Source organism: Calypte anna, chromosome 23 (genome assembly GCF_003957555.1).
Source record: "Calypte anna isolate BGI_N300 chromosome 23, bCalAnn1_v1.p, whole genome shotgun sequence".
Taxonomy (NCBI): Eukaryota; Metazoa; Chordata; class Aves; order Apodiformes; family Trochilidae; genus Calypte; species Calypte anna.
The window spans coordinates 2,263,072-2,277,732 of record NC_044268.1 but is presented as its reverse complement, the minus strand read 5'-3'; the positions used below and the strand labels follow the sequence as shown (position 1 = coordinate 2,277,732).

Genomic DNA, 14,661 nt, shown 5'->3' with positions numbered 1-14,661 from the left:
CCAAACTGTAAAGCCTATGTCAGAAGTTAGTTCCTAAGGTCAGAACCAGAGTAAAGGTTTATAATACAGATTTTCCAGGAAGCTCTGCTTGTAACTTAGTATATTTGGGAAAAGGGGAGAAAAATCTTGCATGCCAGAGGTTTATAGAGATAGTAGATTAAGGCCAAAAAGACCAAGGTGGTTATCTCCTCTGAGCTGCAGCAGGGCTCAGGCTGCAAAGTTCCCCTCTGAGGATCATATGAAGCCTGGTGACTGCTGATCCAAGATGTAAGAGACTTGATTTCAACTCCTGCACTAACACAGTAGAGGAGCAATGCCCATTTTTTTGGTTTGCTGGGTCATACTGGCTCATTCCAGTGAGAGAGCAGAGCTGCTTCACTTACTGCACATCTCCAACTGCTAAGGTGCAAGATATGGACTGAGTGCTCTGGAAGCATAAACACTGTTTGCACCATCCCTAACTCTTTTGCAGTGGAAAGCAGCTCTCAAGTCCTGCTGAAAGAAATCAAGGAGGAGTAAGATGCTGTTTCTGCCTGTAGAGCTCACCTGGCCTGCAGCCTTTCCTCCAGGTTCCATCCTGAGCAAAGCTGGACAAGACAAAGAACTGATCCCAGGCACTATTTGTAGAGTGGTGACATGTCAAATTAATTTTTTTTAGAGGTTACACAACTTCAGAGCTTCCCATAACTCAATGCCTGGGGTTTTTCCCTTGATTGCACAAGAAAATGGGTGGTGATTGTATGGGGATGATCACTATCTCTCTAAATGAACAGGAGGGATTACAAGGCAGGATGTACATAAGGACATTGCAGAGGACAGGTAGGAAAAAAAAAGGAAAATTCAAGTTGATTCATCTTTTATCCTATCTTCCCTTTTTAATTTAATTTGGGACCTTGAGTAGGACATCTTGCTTTCCTGTCTGAAAGCAGTTCCCAATCCCACCTCTCACCCCCAAAATGTCAACTTTGATACCCTCCATCACCTCCCTTCCCTTATCTGAGGCACTTCTCTCTGAATGCAGAGAATGGCTGTTGTGTGCCTCCCTCTTTCTTTTAATGCTTTGCTTTTCTGTGTGTCCTTTTCCTTTACTGGAATAAAATGGGAGAGTACATTTCTATGAGATGTTAAGAGTGTGGATCAAAAACACACTGAAAAGGTCAATATTGAGCAGGGATGAAAGGACTTGCCTCTCTTTTGCTGGTGGATTTCTGATTTGATTCTTTGCTCAGAGAGATGGTCACAGTCTTGGTCTTTCAGTGACTCAGAAAAAAAACTGTCTGGCAAATCTCATAGCATCCCAAAGCATTAGGAATGGCAACTGAGTCCTGTTTTAAAATGTAATGCTTTTCAGGATGAGCACTCACCCTCTGTATTTCTGGGAAACATAAGCACACACAGTGTTATATATAAAAATATATTGCCTCTGCATAAAGCTCTCAGACACTCTTCACAGCAGGGGGAATTTCAACATCAATAGGAACATTTGTATAAAACAAAAGATAAATAAATAAGCAAGAAAACTACACAGTTCACTCTGATGAAACACAGAAGTTGACCTCTGCAGGCTGAGATCTTTTCATCCTCCAAAAAGCAAAGGTTATTAAGTGTCTCTGAGGTACTTCCAGTCAAGCAGGGGTGCAGTTACAAAAACTCAGCCAACATGAATAAATAAAATAGGCACCAGTCTCAGTTATTTGTCATTACTCTTGTTTAAGTATCCCTGCCTGGATACCTGGAGCTGTCTAGCACGTTCCAGGCATGGCACAGAACTGCTGGGGAACTCTAGCCCCATGTATTATGGGGCTATGTATTATTATTATTAATCCCATGTATTATGTCTTCTCGTAGCCTTTGAATTTAAACTTGTGATCATATTTTCCCTCTACATTTGAAACTTCAAATGCATCCTTTAGCACCATGGATGCAGGAAGTGTCCCTTCAGTAAAATGACCACTGTCACAGTCACTTGCAATACCTTCATCTTCTGCCACCTGGACTGTCTGAAAGGAAATGAGCAGTTCCGTGCTGGGATCCCTCCTGAGCTGTAGCACCTCACCCACCTGGCTGTGCAGATCAATTATTGCTTTCTGGTAATCCTTGGAGAAGGGCTGTGCCTTCCTATGCAGGTAGTGCCCATCAGCTGGAAACTTGTCACAGATCCCCTCCATCAGAGAGGTCACTTCCAGGCATTCGTCCATGTCTGCCTCATGCTGACCATGTTCCATGGAACTTGGGAATCTCACATCAGTCAGAGAGATTCTCCCCAAAGAGGAACTGTGGGAAAGGGATGCCTCCTCATCTCCTTGGAATCCTGAGGTGTCCATCTCATCCTTTCTCATCGGAAGGAACAAGAAACCCGAGGTACTCAGGTCAAGCACAGATTCACTCTCCAGAGAGAGACCTCCAGATCCAGAGCCCAAGCAAGTTTCCTCCTGAGCTGTTCTGGCTGGTTGAGAGTTGGGATGTCTCTTTGGAAACTTCATTTCAGTGTATGGGATGAAAGTCCTGCTGTCTTCTTCATCCTCTGATGATGATGAGGAGGAGGATAGAAAAGAAGCCATCAGTGGTAGGTTGTTTCTTGCTGAAGTTCTGTTTGTCTTCCTTTGTGACACTGGCTTCTGTGTGCAGATAAGATAGTCCCTGAAGAATTCCTTTTCACTGGGCTCATAGTGAAAGGCTCCTTCAGCAGCTTTTAAATGTGATAAATCCTACCAGGCAAAAACCAGAAGACAGTGATGCTTTTGAAAGAAAAGTTTGGGTATAGAAAATGCCAGTATCAAAGCTTACTTATTGTGGATTTATGAATGCAAAACTGAGAAGTGCAGAGCCCAGTGCAGAACCCCCCACTCCTCCCCACTCCTCCCCAATTACCCCCTGAAAATCAGCAGGACAGGAGGGGAACCCAGCAGCTGGGCCATACCAAAGCACGAGGCACCTTCTTTCTCTTTGCATCTTGTTTCAGCAAGCAGGTGGCAAAGGCACTTGTCAGCAGGGTGAGGAAGACAAACACAGCAGTGGTGGCAGAAAATGAGAACTTCCATTCCACTGATTAAAAAGACAAAAATTATCTCTTGCTAGTATCATATTTTATATTAATAATGGGCTTTATATTAATAATGGGTTCTTATTCTCAGCTTTTCTTTCAGAAATCTCAAAATCTATTAGACTCAAGATCCTTATTTTACAAATGCAGAGAAAGGATAACAGATTTGCCTAGGATCAGACTCTAACTCAGGGTCACAGGCCAAAAAGAACATTGGGAGCAACCAGTGCCTTACTCAGAGCAGGCTAAAAACTGAAGCTTTGTTAGCCTATTTTTCAGGATAAATTTCAACATTTCCAGAATTTTTTTTTGTAAGCATAAATCAAGTGCAGTATTTCAGGATTCTCAGAAAATATTTCAGGGTTGGATTTTTTATTGCAGGAACCTTTCACTAGAAAGCCCATCCAGTCCATTTAACAGAAAACCCATTTTTTTTGTTGCTGTTGAAAAGCTAATTTTGGTGGAAATCTTTAATTTGCCCTAAACCCATTTGATGTCTCACCACATGACTTTCACAGTAGGACCATACCTTCATGATTTAATAGCACACACACTGGTTGAGAGAAATTGCTGTACTTAAAGTCAGGACTTTGGAGGGAAGATCTGGCACTTAAACAGTAGTTGCCTCTAAGTGCAGTGGTGTTGATAGTCACTGATTCCTTTCTAAAGTTATTTTCATATTGCTTCTGTTTAGAAACAAAAAGAGAGTTGGAAAGATTATTCTTTCATTATCTGAGTGATGTTTTTAGACCATGAGTCTTTTCACCGTGTTGTGTGGCTCCAATGGATGTAAGGGGTGTGGAGAAGCACTTCATACCTCACACACAGTTTGTAGCAAGCATCCTCTCCTAATGGATTCTAGGGTGGGATTTCTAGATGGTGCTGTGCTCTGTACTGCCATGGCACACTGGCAGTGGTACCTTAACCAGCTGGTTTACACCTCAGATATTTAATTATTATACTGACTCCAGCGCAGCCTTCCCATCACATCTTCCTAATAAAAACAAGGGACTACCAATAAACAAGGTTGCAGACACACATCTACTTTTTTCCTCTGGTTTTGGTTTTCCTCTGGTTTTGGTTTACCTCTGGTTTGGCCATTTCATTTTTGCCAGGCCCAGTCCCACCCTGCCCTGAATTATGAAGTTATTTCAAGCTGAACATTGTTCCTCTGTTTCCTCTAAGCAGTGCCCCTTGTACTGACCTTGTCTTCAGATCCAGCTTCCCAAAAGTTCAAGTCATAGGTCCAGTGGAAACTCTCCACGCAGGGGGGCAAAGGGAAGGAGGCATTCACATGGATTGAGTTCTCTCTCACGTTGACATGTAGCACTGGGGGAGCCAATTCCACTGCAATGGAGTGACAAGATGTAATGTCAGTGCTGCTTGGGTCTTAGCTTCACAGAAGTGAAGCTTCTCTGAGACTGATTTACACTTTGGTTGTCTTGTGATAGATGTGAAAGAAGGAGGAAGGCAAAGGAATGCTTCTTCTGTATCTAACATACCCCTGGTAGGTGGAAAGCTTGAAGCCAGAGTACTGATAAACAATTTCTGACACTTGCTACAAAACTTATTTTCACATCACAGATCCTGTGAGGAGAGGCTGAGGGAGCTGGGGGTGTTGAGGCTGGAGAAGAGGAGGCTCAGGGGAGACCTCATCACTCTCTCCAACTCCCTGAAAGGAGGTTGGAGCCAGGGGGGGGTTGGGCTCTTTTCCCAGGCAACTCTCAGCAAGACAAGAGGGCAGGGTCTCAAGTTGTGCCAGGGGAGGTTTAGGTTGGAGATGAGAAAGAATTTCTTTCTGGAGAGGGTGATCAGGCATTGGAATGGGCTGCCCAGGGAAGTAGTGGATTCTCCGTGTCTGGAGATATTTAAAAAAAGCCTGGATGTGGCACTGAGTGCCATGGGCTGGGAACTGCAGCAGTAGTGGATCAAGGGTTGGACTTGATGGTCTCTGAGGTCCCTTCCAACCCAGCCAATTCTGTGATTCTCTGATCATGATGCTTTGTTTGTGCTCACTCAAATCTCTGTAATTCAGAAAGCTCGTTGCTCCTGCTTCTCTTTCTGTGGTGGGTGACATACTCATTTTCTCCTGCAAACACTATTATTGGGGTGTCTTTCCATCCAGGCTGTGACCTAACAGACACTCACCATCCAAAAGGTATTCCTTGAATTGTGATTCTACCCATGGTGATGAGAATCTGCCAGAAGCAGCTTTTACTCGAGCCCGAACTTTAACATAATTTGAAATCACACAGGTGAGATTGCAGGAGGTTCTGTGAATATTTTTGCAGTGAGGAACCTTTATCCATTTGCCCCTGCGTTCCCAGCTAAAACAAGAAACAAACATACAATAAAATGAAACATGCTGGTTTGTTACAATTTGTAGAGCAAGAGAAGGAAATGTTTTGCAGGATGGGTACCAAATCTTGCTCAGTTTGTAGCAGTTTGCAGATGGGTAAGGATTGGTTTGGGGGAAAGGGTGAATCCAGGTTACTGACCATAAGGACACTGATGCATGGAGATGCCCAGATGGTTGCCCTGTGCCAGAGTTTCAAGTGTTCTTTGTAAGCTCTTACCTTTCATACCTCACAGTGTATGTCACATCTGGGGGAGAACCTCCTCCTGGAGTCCATGTCAAAAGCATCTCAAAATCCTTTGACAGCAGTGTAACATTTTGTGGAGGGGGAAGTAGAACATTCCCTGATCGAAAGAGAGAATTATGTGAATAATTAATAATAACTTTGAGGACAGGAAATATCACCTGTTTTTGACCAAGGTTATTTTGAAATTTGGGGCAAAGCAGCTCAGTTCATCTGAGGCTGGAAATCAGCTGTGGAAGCAAGGATGTCTGTGATCTAGTTGTGTTTTCCTCATCTCTTATACAACATCTTCATCTCAGCAGCTTTCAGAATTGGGACCTAAATTTGTGTGAAACATCCAGTTTGGTAATTTTGAGTGGCTCCCCCCATGGTCTCACTGGATTTCACTGTAACCAAGTTTCTAACTCTCAAAACTCCAACCTGACTGCCTTGCACCCCCAGCTCTGAGCCCTTGGAGGAGGAGGCAGACACAGCTGGCTCACACCACTCATTCCATCCCAACTTTTCCAAGGCAGATCCCACCAGGAACTCTTTGCAGGCCAAAGAGATTCCCACTTGTACTTTCCTGGCACTTGTTGTTGCTGGGAGGTAAATGAGGACATCCCCAGCCTTCAGCAAGCCACATTCATATAATCCTAGAATGGGCTGGGTTGGAAGGGACCTCAGAGATCATCAAGTCCAACCCTTGATCCACTCCCCCCGTGGTTCCCAGCCCATGGCACTCAGTGCCACATCCAGGCTCTTTGGAAAGATCTCCAGACACGGAGAATCCACTACTTCCCTGGGCAGCCCATTCCAATGCCTGATCACCCTCTCCAGAAAGAAATTCTTTCTCATCTCCAACCTAAACCTCCCCTGGCACAACTTGAGACCCTGCCCTCTTGTCTTGCTGAGAGTTGCCTGGGAAAAGAGCCCAACCCCCCCCTGGCTCCAACCTCCTTTCAGGGAGTTGGAGAGAGTGATGAGGTCTCCCCTGAGCTTCCTCTTCTCCAGCCTCAACACCCCCAGCTCCCTCAGCCTTTCCTCACAGGATCTCTGCTGGATCCCTTCACAGCCTCCTTGCTCTTCTCTGGACCTGCTCCAGCACCTCAATCTCCTTCCTGAGCTGAGGGGCCCAGAACTGGACACAGGACTCAAGCTGTGGCCTCACCAGCGCTGAGTACAGGAGCAAAATTCCACAGACTTCAACCTGTCATTCCTGTACAGTGGAATATTTCACTTCATGTAAACAATTCCCACTTAAACTGCTGAAAATTGACCTTTCTGAGACTTTTTTTCCCTACAAGCAAAGCCACACAGCAGAGCGGAATGAAACTGTACTGTACCTCTGGTTTGCTGCAGGAAGCACAGTGCCATCAGGACTCCAGCTCTCCAGCCTGGCATGCCGAAGCAGAACTTTCCCACTCCTCATGGATTTCTCTCCTTGTTACCTTTTCCTCATGTTGTTTTCACACCTGGAGTTGGATGGGTCACGGAAGATCTCGCCCTTCATCGGCTGTGCCCATGCGCACACCTCGCTTCCTGCCACAGCCACTCCGGACCCTGCAAGGAGGAGCTGGGAGTGCTTTTGGGGAAGGAAAATGCTGCAAAATACGAGGTACTGCGCCCTCAAGTGTCACATAGCCATCCCTGTCACTTGTGCGAAAGCAGGACAGTAAAGCAGTGTGATCTTCCTCCTGGAAGGCACCTGTTTAAAAAACCTGACCTTTGGGATTTACAGATGGGGCTGTGAAATATTAACAGAACTTAAATGAGATTTTATTGAATGAGAGACCTGGAAATAACCTAGCAATAATAAAAACCAATGATATTTTGATAGTCTGGTGTTTACAAGAGACAAAGTTTTTTTCTCTTCATCTGTGACCAGATTAAGAATATTTCTAAAGTTAGGGAATGACTGCACTTCATGAATGGGGGAAGTGCAGAAATGGGACAGAGATCTGCCCCTTACACAGCTTGGGGGAATGAAAGGACATGGATCCTTCTGATAAAATCTGTGCTTTATTGAATGCCAGTGCTGCAATTTCCTTATGCCTTAGTTACCACTTAGCAATTATTTATCATCAAGCCAAAAAATATCATAAGTCAAGACCAGGACCTGCTGCAGGGACCATGCCAACACACAGATGGCTCTTGACCCCTGCCCTGCCCAATCAATGAGCACATTTGCTGTTGGCCTTGGTATTTACAGCTCTGAAACTCTTGAGGTGTTTGTGTTTTCAGCATGCTGTTTGGTTGCCATGGCTGCTCTCCTGCTCATCCCATCACAGTCCCATCCAGGCCTGTGAGGAAAGGAGACAGCTCAGTAAAGTCACCACACAGAAGGTGACACCAGCAGAGAGAAAAGGGGCTTTTCTGGGTCTTCCCCAGATGCAAAACCAAGCCCAGCAGCCAGATGATGCTTTAGCTGGGAACGTCAGGTTCAGGATACTAAGGAAAGGAGCTGATAGAGCTGGGGTTTTCCCTGTCAGAAGCTTTTATGTTTACCAGGAAGATACCAAATATCTCCTTTCCCTGAACATGGTATGATTCAAGCTGCAGGAGGAGATGCAGTTACAAGTTTCTTTAGTCACAATTTTCTCCACAAATCTCCATTTCTTCATTCTATGGGCTTCTGCTACCAATGCTTTTCTTGTTCCTTGGCTGTTTTGATACCTCTGTTTGATTTCTATTCAATTTCTCCTCATTCCTTACTTTGGATGTAAGAAACCAAAGCTAAAGGGATGGAGGGTCACAGGTCTGTTCCCCTTTAGCATCAAAACTTCAGAGCTAGTACCAACACATGGCTCTCGGGCTTCTTGTAGCAGCCTGAACAAAATGGGAAGCAATTCTGGGCTAGGCTCATCACCATCTGTGTCCAGTTCTGGGCCCCTCAGCTCAGGAAGGAGATTGAGGTGCTGGAGCAGGTCCAGAGAAGAGCAAGGAGGCTGTGAAGGGATCCAGCAGAATTGCTGTGAGGAAGGGCTGAGGGAGCTGGGGGTGTTGAGGCTGGAGAAGAGGAGGCTCAGGGGAGACCTCATCACTCTCTCCAACTCCCTGAAAGGAGGTTGGAGCCAGGGGGGGGTTGGGCTCTTTTCCCAGGCAACTCTCAGCAAGACAAGAGGGCAGGGTCTCAAGTTGTGCCAGGGGAGGTTTAGGTTGGAGATGAGAAAGAATTTCTTTCTGGAGAGGGTGATCAGGCATTGGAATGGGCTGCCCAGGGAAGTAGTGGATTCTCCGTGTCTGGAGATCTTTCCAAAGAGCCTGGATGTGGCACTGAGTGCCATGGGCTGGGAACCACGGGGGGAGTGGATCAAGGGTTGGACTTGATGATCTCTGAGGTCCCTTCCAACCCAGCCCATTCTAGGATTCTAGGATTCTATGATCTTGCTGAGAGCCCTCAGGCAGCTTCCCCTAAAGGTGACGTGTGAGTTTCAGGGAGCGTTTGCAGCAGGTGAATCTTACCATCATCACTGCTTCCTGTGAAACATCAGCCTGGAAATCTGAGCTCCACCAGTTCCCTTTGGTTTGAGCATGGTGGAAAAGCCATCCAGTGAAAAACAAGTGTCCTGCTGGTAGCAAGCCAGGTCTGGGAATGGGGGGGATGCCACGAGGTGTCGCTGCCTATCAAACAAAATACATTTGTTCCTCCAAGCCACAGGCTCTCATCTAGACCTATTGAAAAACCTGGCAAGCTTCACTAAAACTCCTTCATCCCTCTGCACTGCCCAGCACCCTCCCCCTGTGCAACAACATCCTCTAATTGCTGGCACTGAGTTTTGCATTGCACACAACCAGTTTTTGCTCTGCTGTCCCCACTTACCCTCGTCCTCAGGTGGGTGACAGGGCAGATGCTGGCAGGATCAGGACTTGTTACCCATGTGCAAGGGGCAGGAAGCACCACTAGGGGTGCTGGGAGCTTGCTCTGGGGTCTCTTGGTCTGTGAAGACTTTCTGATTGCAGGTGGAGGCTGCAGGGGCCTGGGGTTAGGCCAGTGTCCTGAGGTGTCTCTCCATCAGAGGGTGTCATGCCTCTGTGCCTACATTCTACCACTGTTTTACTCATATGATGCAAAAATGCTTTGGGATGGGGACACTCCTTAGGACAATGCCTCATCTGTAGGTGGACCTTTCCATACTGCTGTAATCCTGATGGTCCCTGGGGGACTCAAGGTGATTTTGCCATTTCTTGCATCTCTGCCTGCAACAGATGATTCAGACCCCAAGGGCAAACCCTGCGACCTTTCCTGAGTCAGTCTGACTGATACTTCTCTTTCTTGAGGAGGGGCACTGCAGGAAACGGGGCCTTCATCTTGTGAGGAAGTTGCCCTTTGGGTTGTGGTTTAATTTTATGAACAGCATGAAGAGCTGTCAGCCCAGCTCCTTCCTTTTGTTTTTACCCAACACAGAGAGCTGTGTGTGTAGAGCTGTGTGTGCTGCCTGCTGTGAGCTTGGGAGGACCCCTGATCCCATTGAGAAAAACCCCTCATATTTTTAAAAAATTAGCAGGGCATTTCTGGTATGAGTGGCACATTGGGAAACCAAACCACTGACCCAGAAGTGCAGCAGGCTGAAGAAATTGTTCAATTCCTGCGGGACAAAAATCATTCTTCTCTAGCAGCTTTCATGGCTCTGTGCTAGATGAGATTTCTCTGCTTAAGAGAGTGTTGAAGGTGGAGAGAGGAGGTGGCAGTTGTCACAAACATGCTGGACACTGAAAGTCTGAAGCAATGAGAGTGAAATATCCATTTCCCAGTAGTACTTGCTGGATGATTAGAGAAATTTCTTTTAAGGAGTGTGATCCAGATAAAAAGTTATTTTAGAAAGGAATTTTTGCTTCAGATGTTGGCAAATGAATGACTAAGACCTTTAGTCATTCAGACTCAGCTCTTTAAATGGTCTTTTCCCCTCCTGCTGTTTAATTAAGGTCTCTGCTTTGCCAAGGGCATGATGCTGCAGACAGTGCTGGCAGCACCTGCTACCTGCACTGCTCCTGTGCAGCATTTCTCATCATTTCTCAAAAACTCAGCCCTGCATCCTTCTCCCCACAGATGTGTACACAGGTGCTGTGCAAATGGGAGATGGGGGACGAGGAACAGAAAAAATTCCTGCCTTTCACCTTAGCAATTGAGAGGTGTGAGCCCAGGGCTTGGCAGTTGGAAAGTCAAGTTTTTGAGCTGGAAAGTTACCTTAAGAGCTCCCTAGCAGAGGTGCCAGCTTCACCAGTGGGAGGGTGCTTTTCTTGGCTTGATAGCTTTATTTCTGGAGGTGGTAGAGCTGATGTAACTGTGGTGGCAAAAATGTGCAGTATGGGCCTGTCTTTGGAACTGGGCAAAGTAAAACCTGAAGGCAGAAGAGGAATTTTTCCTTCAACAGCTTTCACTGCCTGCTTGGAAAAGCAAATGGTCGTGGCAGTGTCTCTCATTAGCCCCAATCTAAACAAAAAACGTAATCTGAAATAGAAAGTGAGGCTTCACCCAGTTTCAGGGTTTTCCTTGGAAACCACTTGTCATTTCTGTGGAGAACATCCTGTTCTTCAAGGAAACCTGGGCTTGAGGGAGGAGCAGAAAATTCACAAACAACTCAAAAGTCACCAGTTTTGGAACCTTTCTCCCTTTTCCCAAGTGTCTTGCACCAAGAGGACCCTGAAGTGCAGGGATCTCTCTCCCTCAGACAACGTTTGTCTCTCAGGTGGTTCTTGGGCCCAACTCTCCCTTCTCTCTCCATGGTTTATGTCAGTCTGTAGGATGGATGAGTCGTGTGACAAAGGCATTTGTACCATTCAGGAACATGGAGAAAGAGCCAACACCCTGCAAGTGGCTGCAGCTGTGGCTTTGGCAGCAGAGTGCAAGGCACATACTGCAAGAGAAGGAGATTTATCAGAATGACAGCCTGAAATAGTAAACACCAAGGAGCTCTATCATGGAGCCTGATCCTGCCTTTAGTGAACTAGTTTGGTCAACTTGAACCTTCTTACCTGTCCCTGGAAAACCATTTTGTCAGATGTGGCCCTTGGACCAGGAGGCACTTGGTCTTCTGCAACTCAGGAGGGGAAACAGATCCCATGTTGTACTTAGAAAGTCTCCTGACATACAGGCTGCTATGTTTGGCTCTGATGGGAATTACTTTGGGAGATTTAGGAGAGCAAATAGGGGGAAATGGTGGGATGAGCAAAGAAGAAAATGCTATTGGGAACAAAGAGGTTAAAAATTCTGCAGAACTGAGTGATTCTAGATGGTAAAATAAAATGCAGCATTGTCCCCTTGACCCAGACAGGCATCTGAGCAACCTGTCACCAGGACGAAGAGAAGGGGCTTGATTTGTTGGTTAAACTGCGTTTGGATAGACTCAAAATGAAAAGCAAAAACAAAACCATAAAATGTTCCCCATACAAGTGCTATGAATCATTTCATGTCCTTTATGTTTTCTTCTGGGGCAGGGTTTCTAAAGGAACTCAGGGCTCTGCCTGTGTGTAGCAGCTGCAGCCTCCCTCATATCTTCTCCCCTGCATCAGTGATCTTGCCCATGCTGTCCTCTGCTGTCCCTTACTGCTCTCCCTTTTCCAAGTGCAAATCTGCAGAGATTGGGTTTTTTTTATTCCTCAGCAAAGAGAAGCCCCTACAGAACAAGGCACAAGCACTGTGCTCCCAGAGTGAAACCATTCCCTCCAACGGGTTTCCTGGCTTGCAGCAAACACATGTGGGGAGGTCTGCTCCTGCCACAGCTCTGGGCTGACTTCATTTTTACCTTCCCTGTGACCTCCTTTCTGTGTGCAACTCCACGGTGTGCAAACACAGTGCTGCTTTGCTGAAATTCTCCTCGAGCAACCCTCCCTGGGCTGATGTCTGCAAAACATTCAAGGCAACAACTTGCCCCTTGGAACTGCTCCTGCCAGCTGGCAGTTCAGCTGATTCCCCAGATCCCATATGGATGGGCACAGGTAAGGGGTGAAGCATCGCCCCTGATTTTATTGGGTTCAGTTGAGCCTGACAGCAAGCTGAGTCCTTAAATAAATTAAATACAGCATTTAAATAGATCTCAGAACCCAAGCTACAACGAAACAGACATAGCTTGGATCCCAGCCTGAGATCAGACAGACCTCTCCCTTCCCTCCATGCCTTCCCGTGCAGTGGAGCAGACGTGTGGGATGGTCCTGATGAGCCGGTGGACTGGAGTTGATGGCCCGTTTCATGCCGCTTCTCTTGCTTTTCCTGAAACCTGTCCCTTCCCCTTCACAGTGCCTTTTTATTCATGCTGAGAGCAGTTAGGAAGCCTGCCTGGACACGCCGTAACGGCGAAACTTCGGTGTGCACAGAGTAAAACGTGTGTGAGCCCACAAGGTGCAGATACAGCACCACGGGAACAGCCTGGGGCCACTCTGCCTCCCGAAACCCCTCGCTCTCACCCATCAGCGTGGGAAAAGTGGTGGGGACCCTGCATGTTCCAACAGAGATTGAATTCTAGCAACCTGCCCGTTGTACTCTCTGAGCCAAACTCTGCTCTTGGGGGTCACCCCACAAGCTTCAGAGCTCATCCCTCTTTGAGAGCCTCTCCTGACTCCTTGATATGACATCACCCTGCCTGATATGAGGGGTTTCTCCCTCAGGCCAGGACTCTGGGATGCTGGCCCGGACTGTGAAACTCTCCCCTGCATGGCAAGGGGATGCAGGGATCTCTAAGTATTCCTTTCAAGCAAGACCTTTTATCCTTTAACTTTTATCCTTTGTGTATTTCAGAGTGAGAGCAGATGCTGGAGTCAAGAGTACCACAGGGATACCATGGGGTATCTGTGTACCACATGCTGTGTATCTGTGATTTGGAAGCAGCAGGTGAGCTGTCTGCAGAAAGGGATGTGCAGGGAACTCAGGGAGCTCAGTGCAGCCAGGGCTGGATTTGCAGGCAGCCCAGCAGAGGCTGAGATGCTGTTACCCCACAGCCACCAGTGGCAGAAGCTTCCTGGAGGGGTGTGTAGTCTGTGTTTGAATGTTTGCAGTGTTTTGCATTGCAGTATTTGGATGCCAAAGCTATATAGAGCTGTAAAAGTTAATTAGCCAGATAACTAATTAAAGACTTCTCCCTTTTATTGTTGCCAACTTGCAATTCAGAAAGGGGCTTGTGTCAAAGTAAATCCAGCCACACACCTTAGTGAAAGAAGTGATAAACCAGTCAAGATCTTAATTAACCAGTCAGGGGACTGGTGTGGGGAAAACCCCCTCAACTGTTTGGGGGAAGAAAGGTTCTCAGTCACACACAGCACCAGCACAACTGACCCAGCTTTGAATGCCCCTCTTGTTCTAAAGTGAAGGGTTACAGCCTGGAAATGAGCACAGAGGATTTATAGGTACCAAAAGATGTTAGGGTGTAGCAACAGTCCCTGTGAGGGTTCCATGTCCTTGGGGACCTAGGAAATGTGCATGATGTGGGTTTATGAGTCTGGGAGCTAAGAGGATGCATAGAAAGCTGTAAGGACACAAGCTCCTGAAACTTGCTGGTGGTGGCTGTGCAGCTTTCCTGCTCTCACAGAGGGTCCCCATCTGCTGGGGGGTCTGACGGGAACAGGGGAAGATCTCACCGGTCAAGCAGACACTGATAATCTCCAAGGCTGTCACTTTTTTGTGTCTCACTGCATAAGAAATTCATAGAAGATTTTTTGAAGTTGTCAGCAGCAAACAAGTTCCCATTCACAGGGGACAAACGTTGTCAATGGGATAAGAAAGCTCCCATCGAGTGACTTTAGCAGGGTCCTCACCTGACGATTGCTGGGGTCATTTTGGCCCTCAAGAATACGCAGTTAGAGGGTGGAAGGCAGAGAAGCTGAGGCTCTGACTCTGATCTGGCCACCATCCAGGAGACGTGCTGTAACCAAGTGGCACCGGGCCCAGAATTTCCAGGAGGGCCGAGCTCCCATTTGAGATCAGGAGAGGGGCCCAGATTTCCACCAGCACTTTGCACGTGCTGGGTGCACACAGGGTCTGGACTCTTGTGAAATCCCAACCTGGCTGAGGGTGGCTGAACGTTTGAAATTCCACCGAACTGCCCG

General features: G+C 46.9%; 1 protein-coding gene across 2 annotated transcripts; it reads right to left on the bottom strand.

Annotated features, from left to right (window-relative positions):
• Positions 1-1,400: 1,400 nt before the first annotated feature.
• On the bottom strand, positions 1,401-7,193 carry IFNLR1 (interferon lambda receptor 1). Of its 2 annotated transcripts, none has more exons than XM_008501615.2 (7): positions 6,969-7,193; positions 5,620-5,743; positions 5,192-5,370; positions 4,248-4,390; positions 3,573-3,729; positions 2,921-3,045; positions 1,401-2,708 (listed from the first exon to the last, which is right to left on the bottom strand). In XM_008501615.2, exons 1-7 carry the CDS (start codon positions 7,024-7,026, stop codon positions 1,833-1,835), a joined length of 1,662 nt encoding a protein of 553 aa, XP_008499837.2. In that variant the 5' UTR covers positions 7,027-7,193; the 3' UTR covers positions 1,401-1,832. The 2 variants fall into 2 exon arrangements, with proteins under 2 accessions (XP_008499837.2, XP_030320253.1); XM_030464393.1 differs by having other exon boundaries at positions 1,401-2,618.
• Positions 7,194-14,661: the final 7,468 nt, after the last annotated feature.

Excerpts from the sequence above, each read along its gene's own strand:
- IFNLR1 (XM_008501615.2), bottom strand. The coding sequence starts at position 7,026 with ATGCCAGGCTGGAGAGCTGGAGTCCTGATGGCACTGTGCTTCCTGCAG. Across the intron at positions 5,371-5,619 it reads TACACTGTGAGGTATGAAAG|CTGGGAACGCAGGGGCAAAT; the intron begins GTAAGAGCTTAC and ends TTCTTGTTTTAG. Across the intron at positions 4,391-5,191 it reads CAAGGAATACCTTTTGGATG|TGGAATTGGCTCCCCCAGTG; the intron begins GTGAGTGTCTGT and ends ACTCCATTGCAG.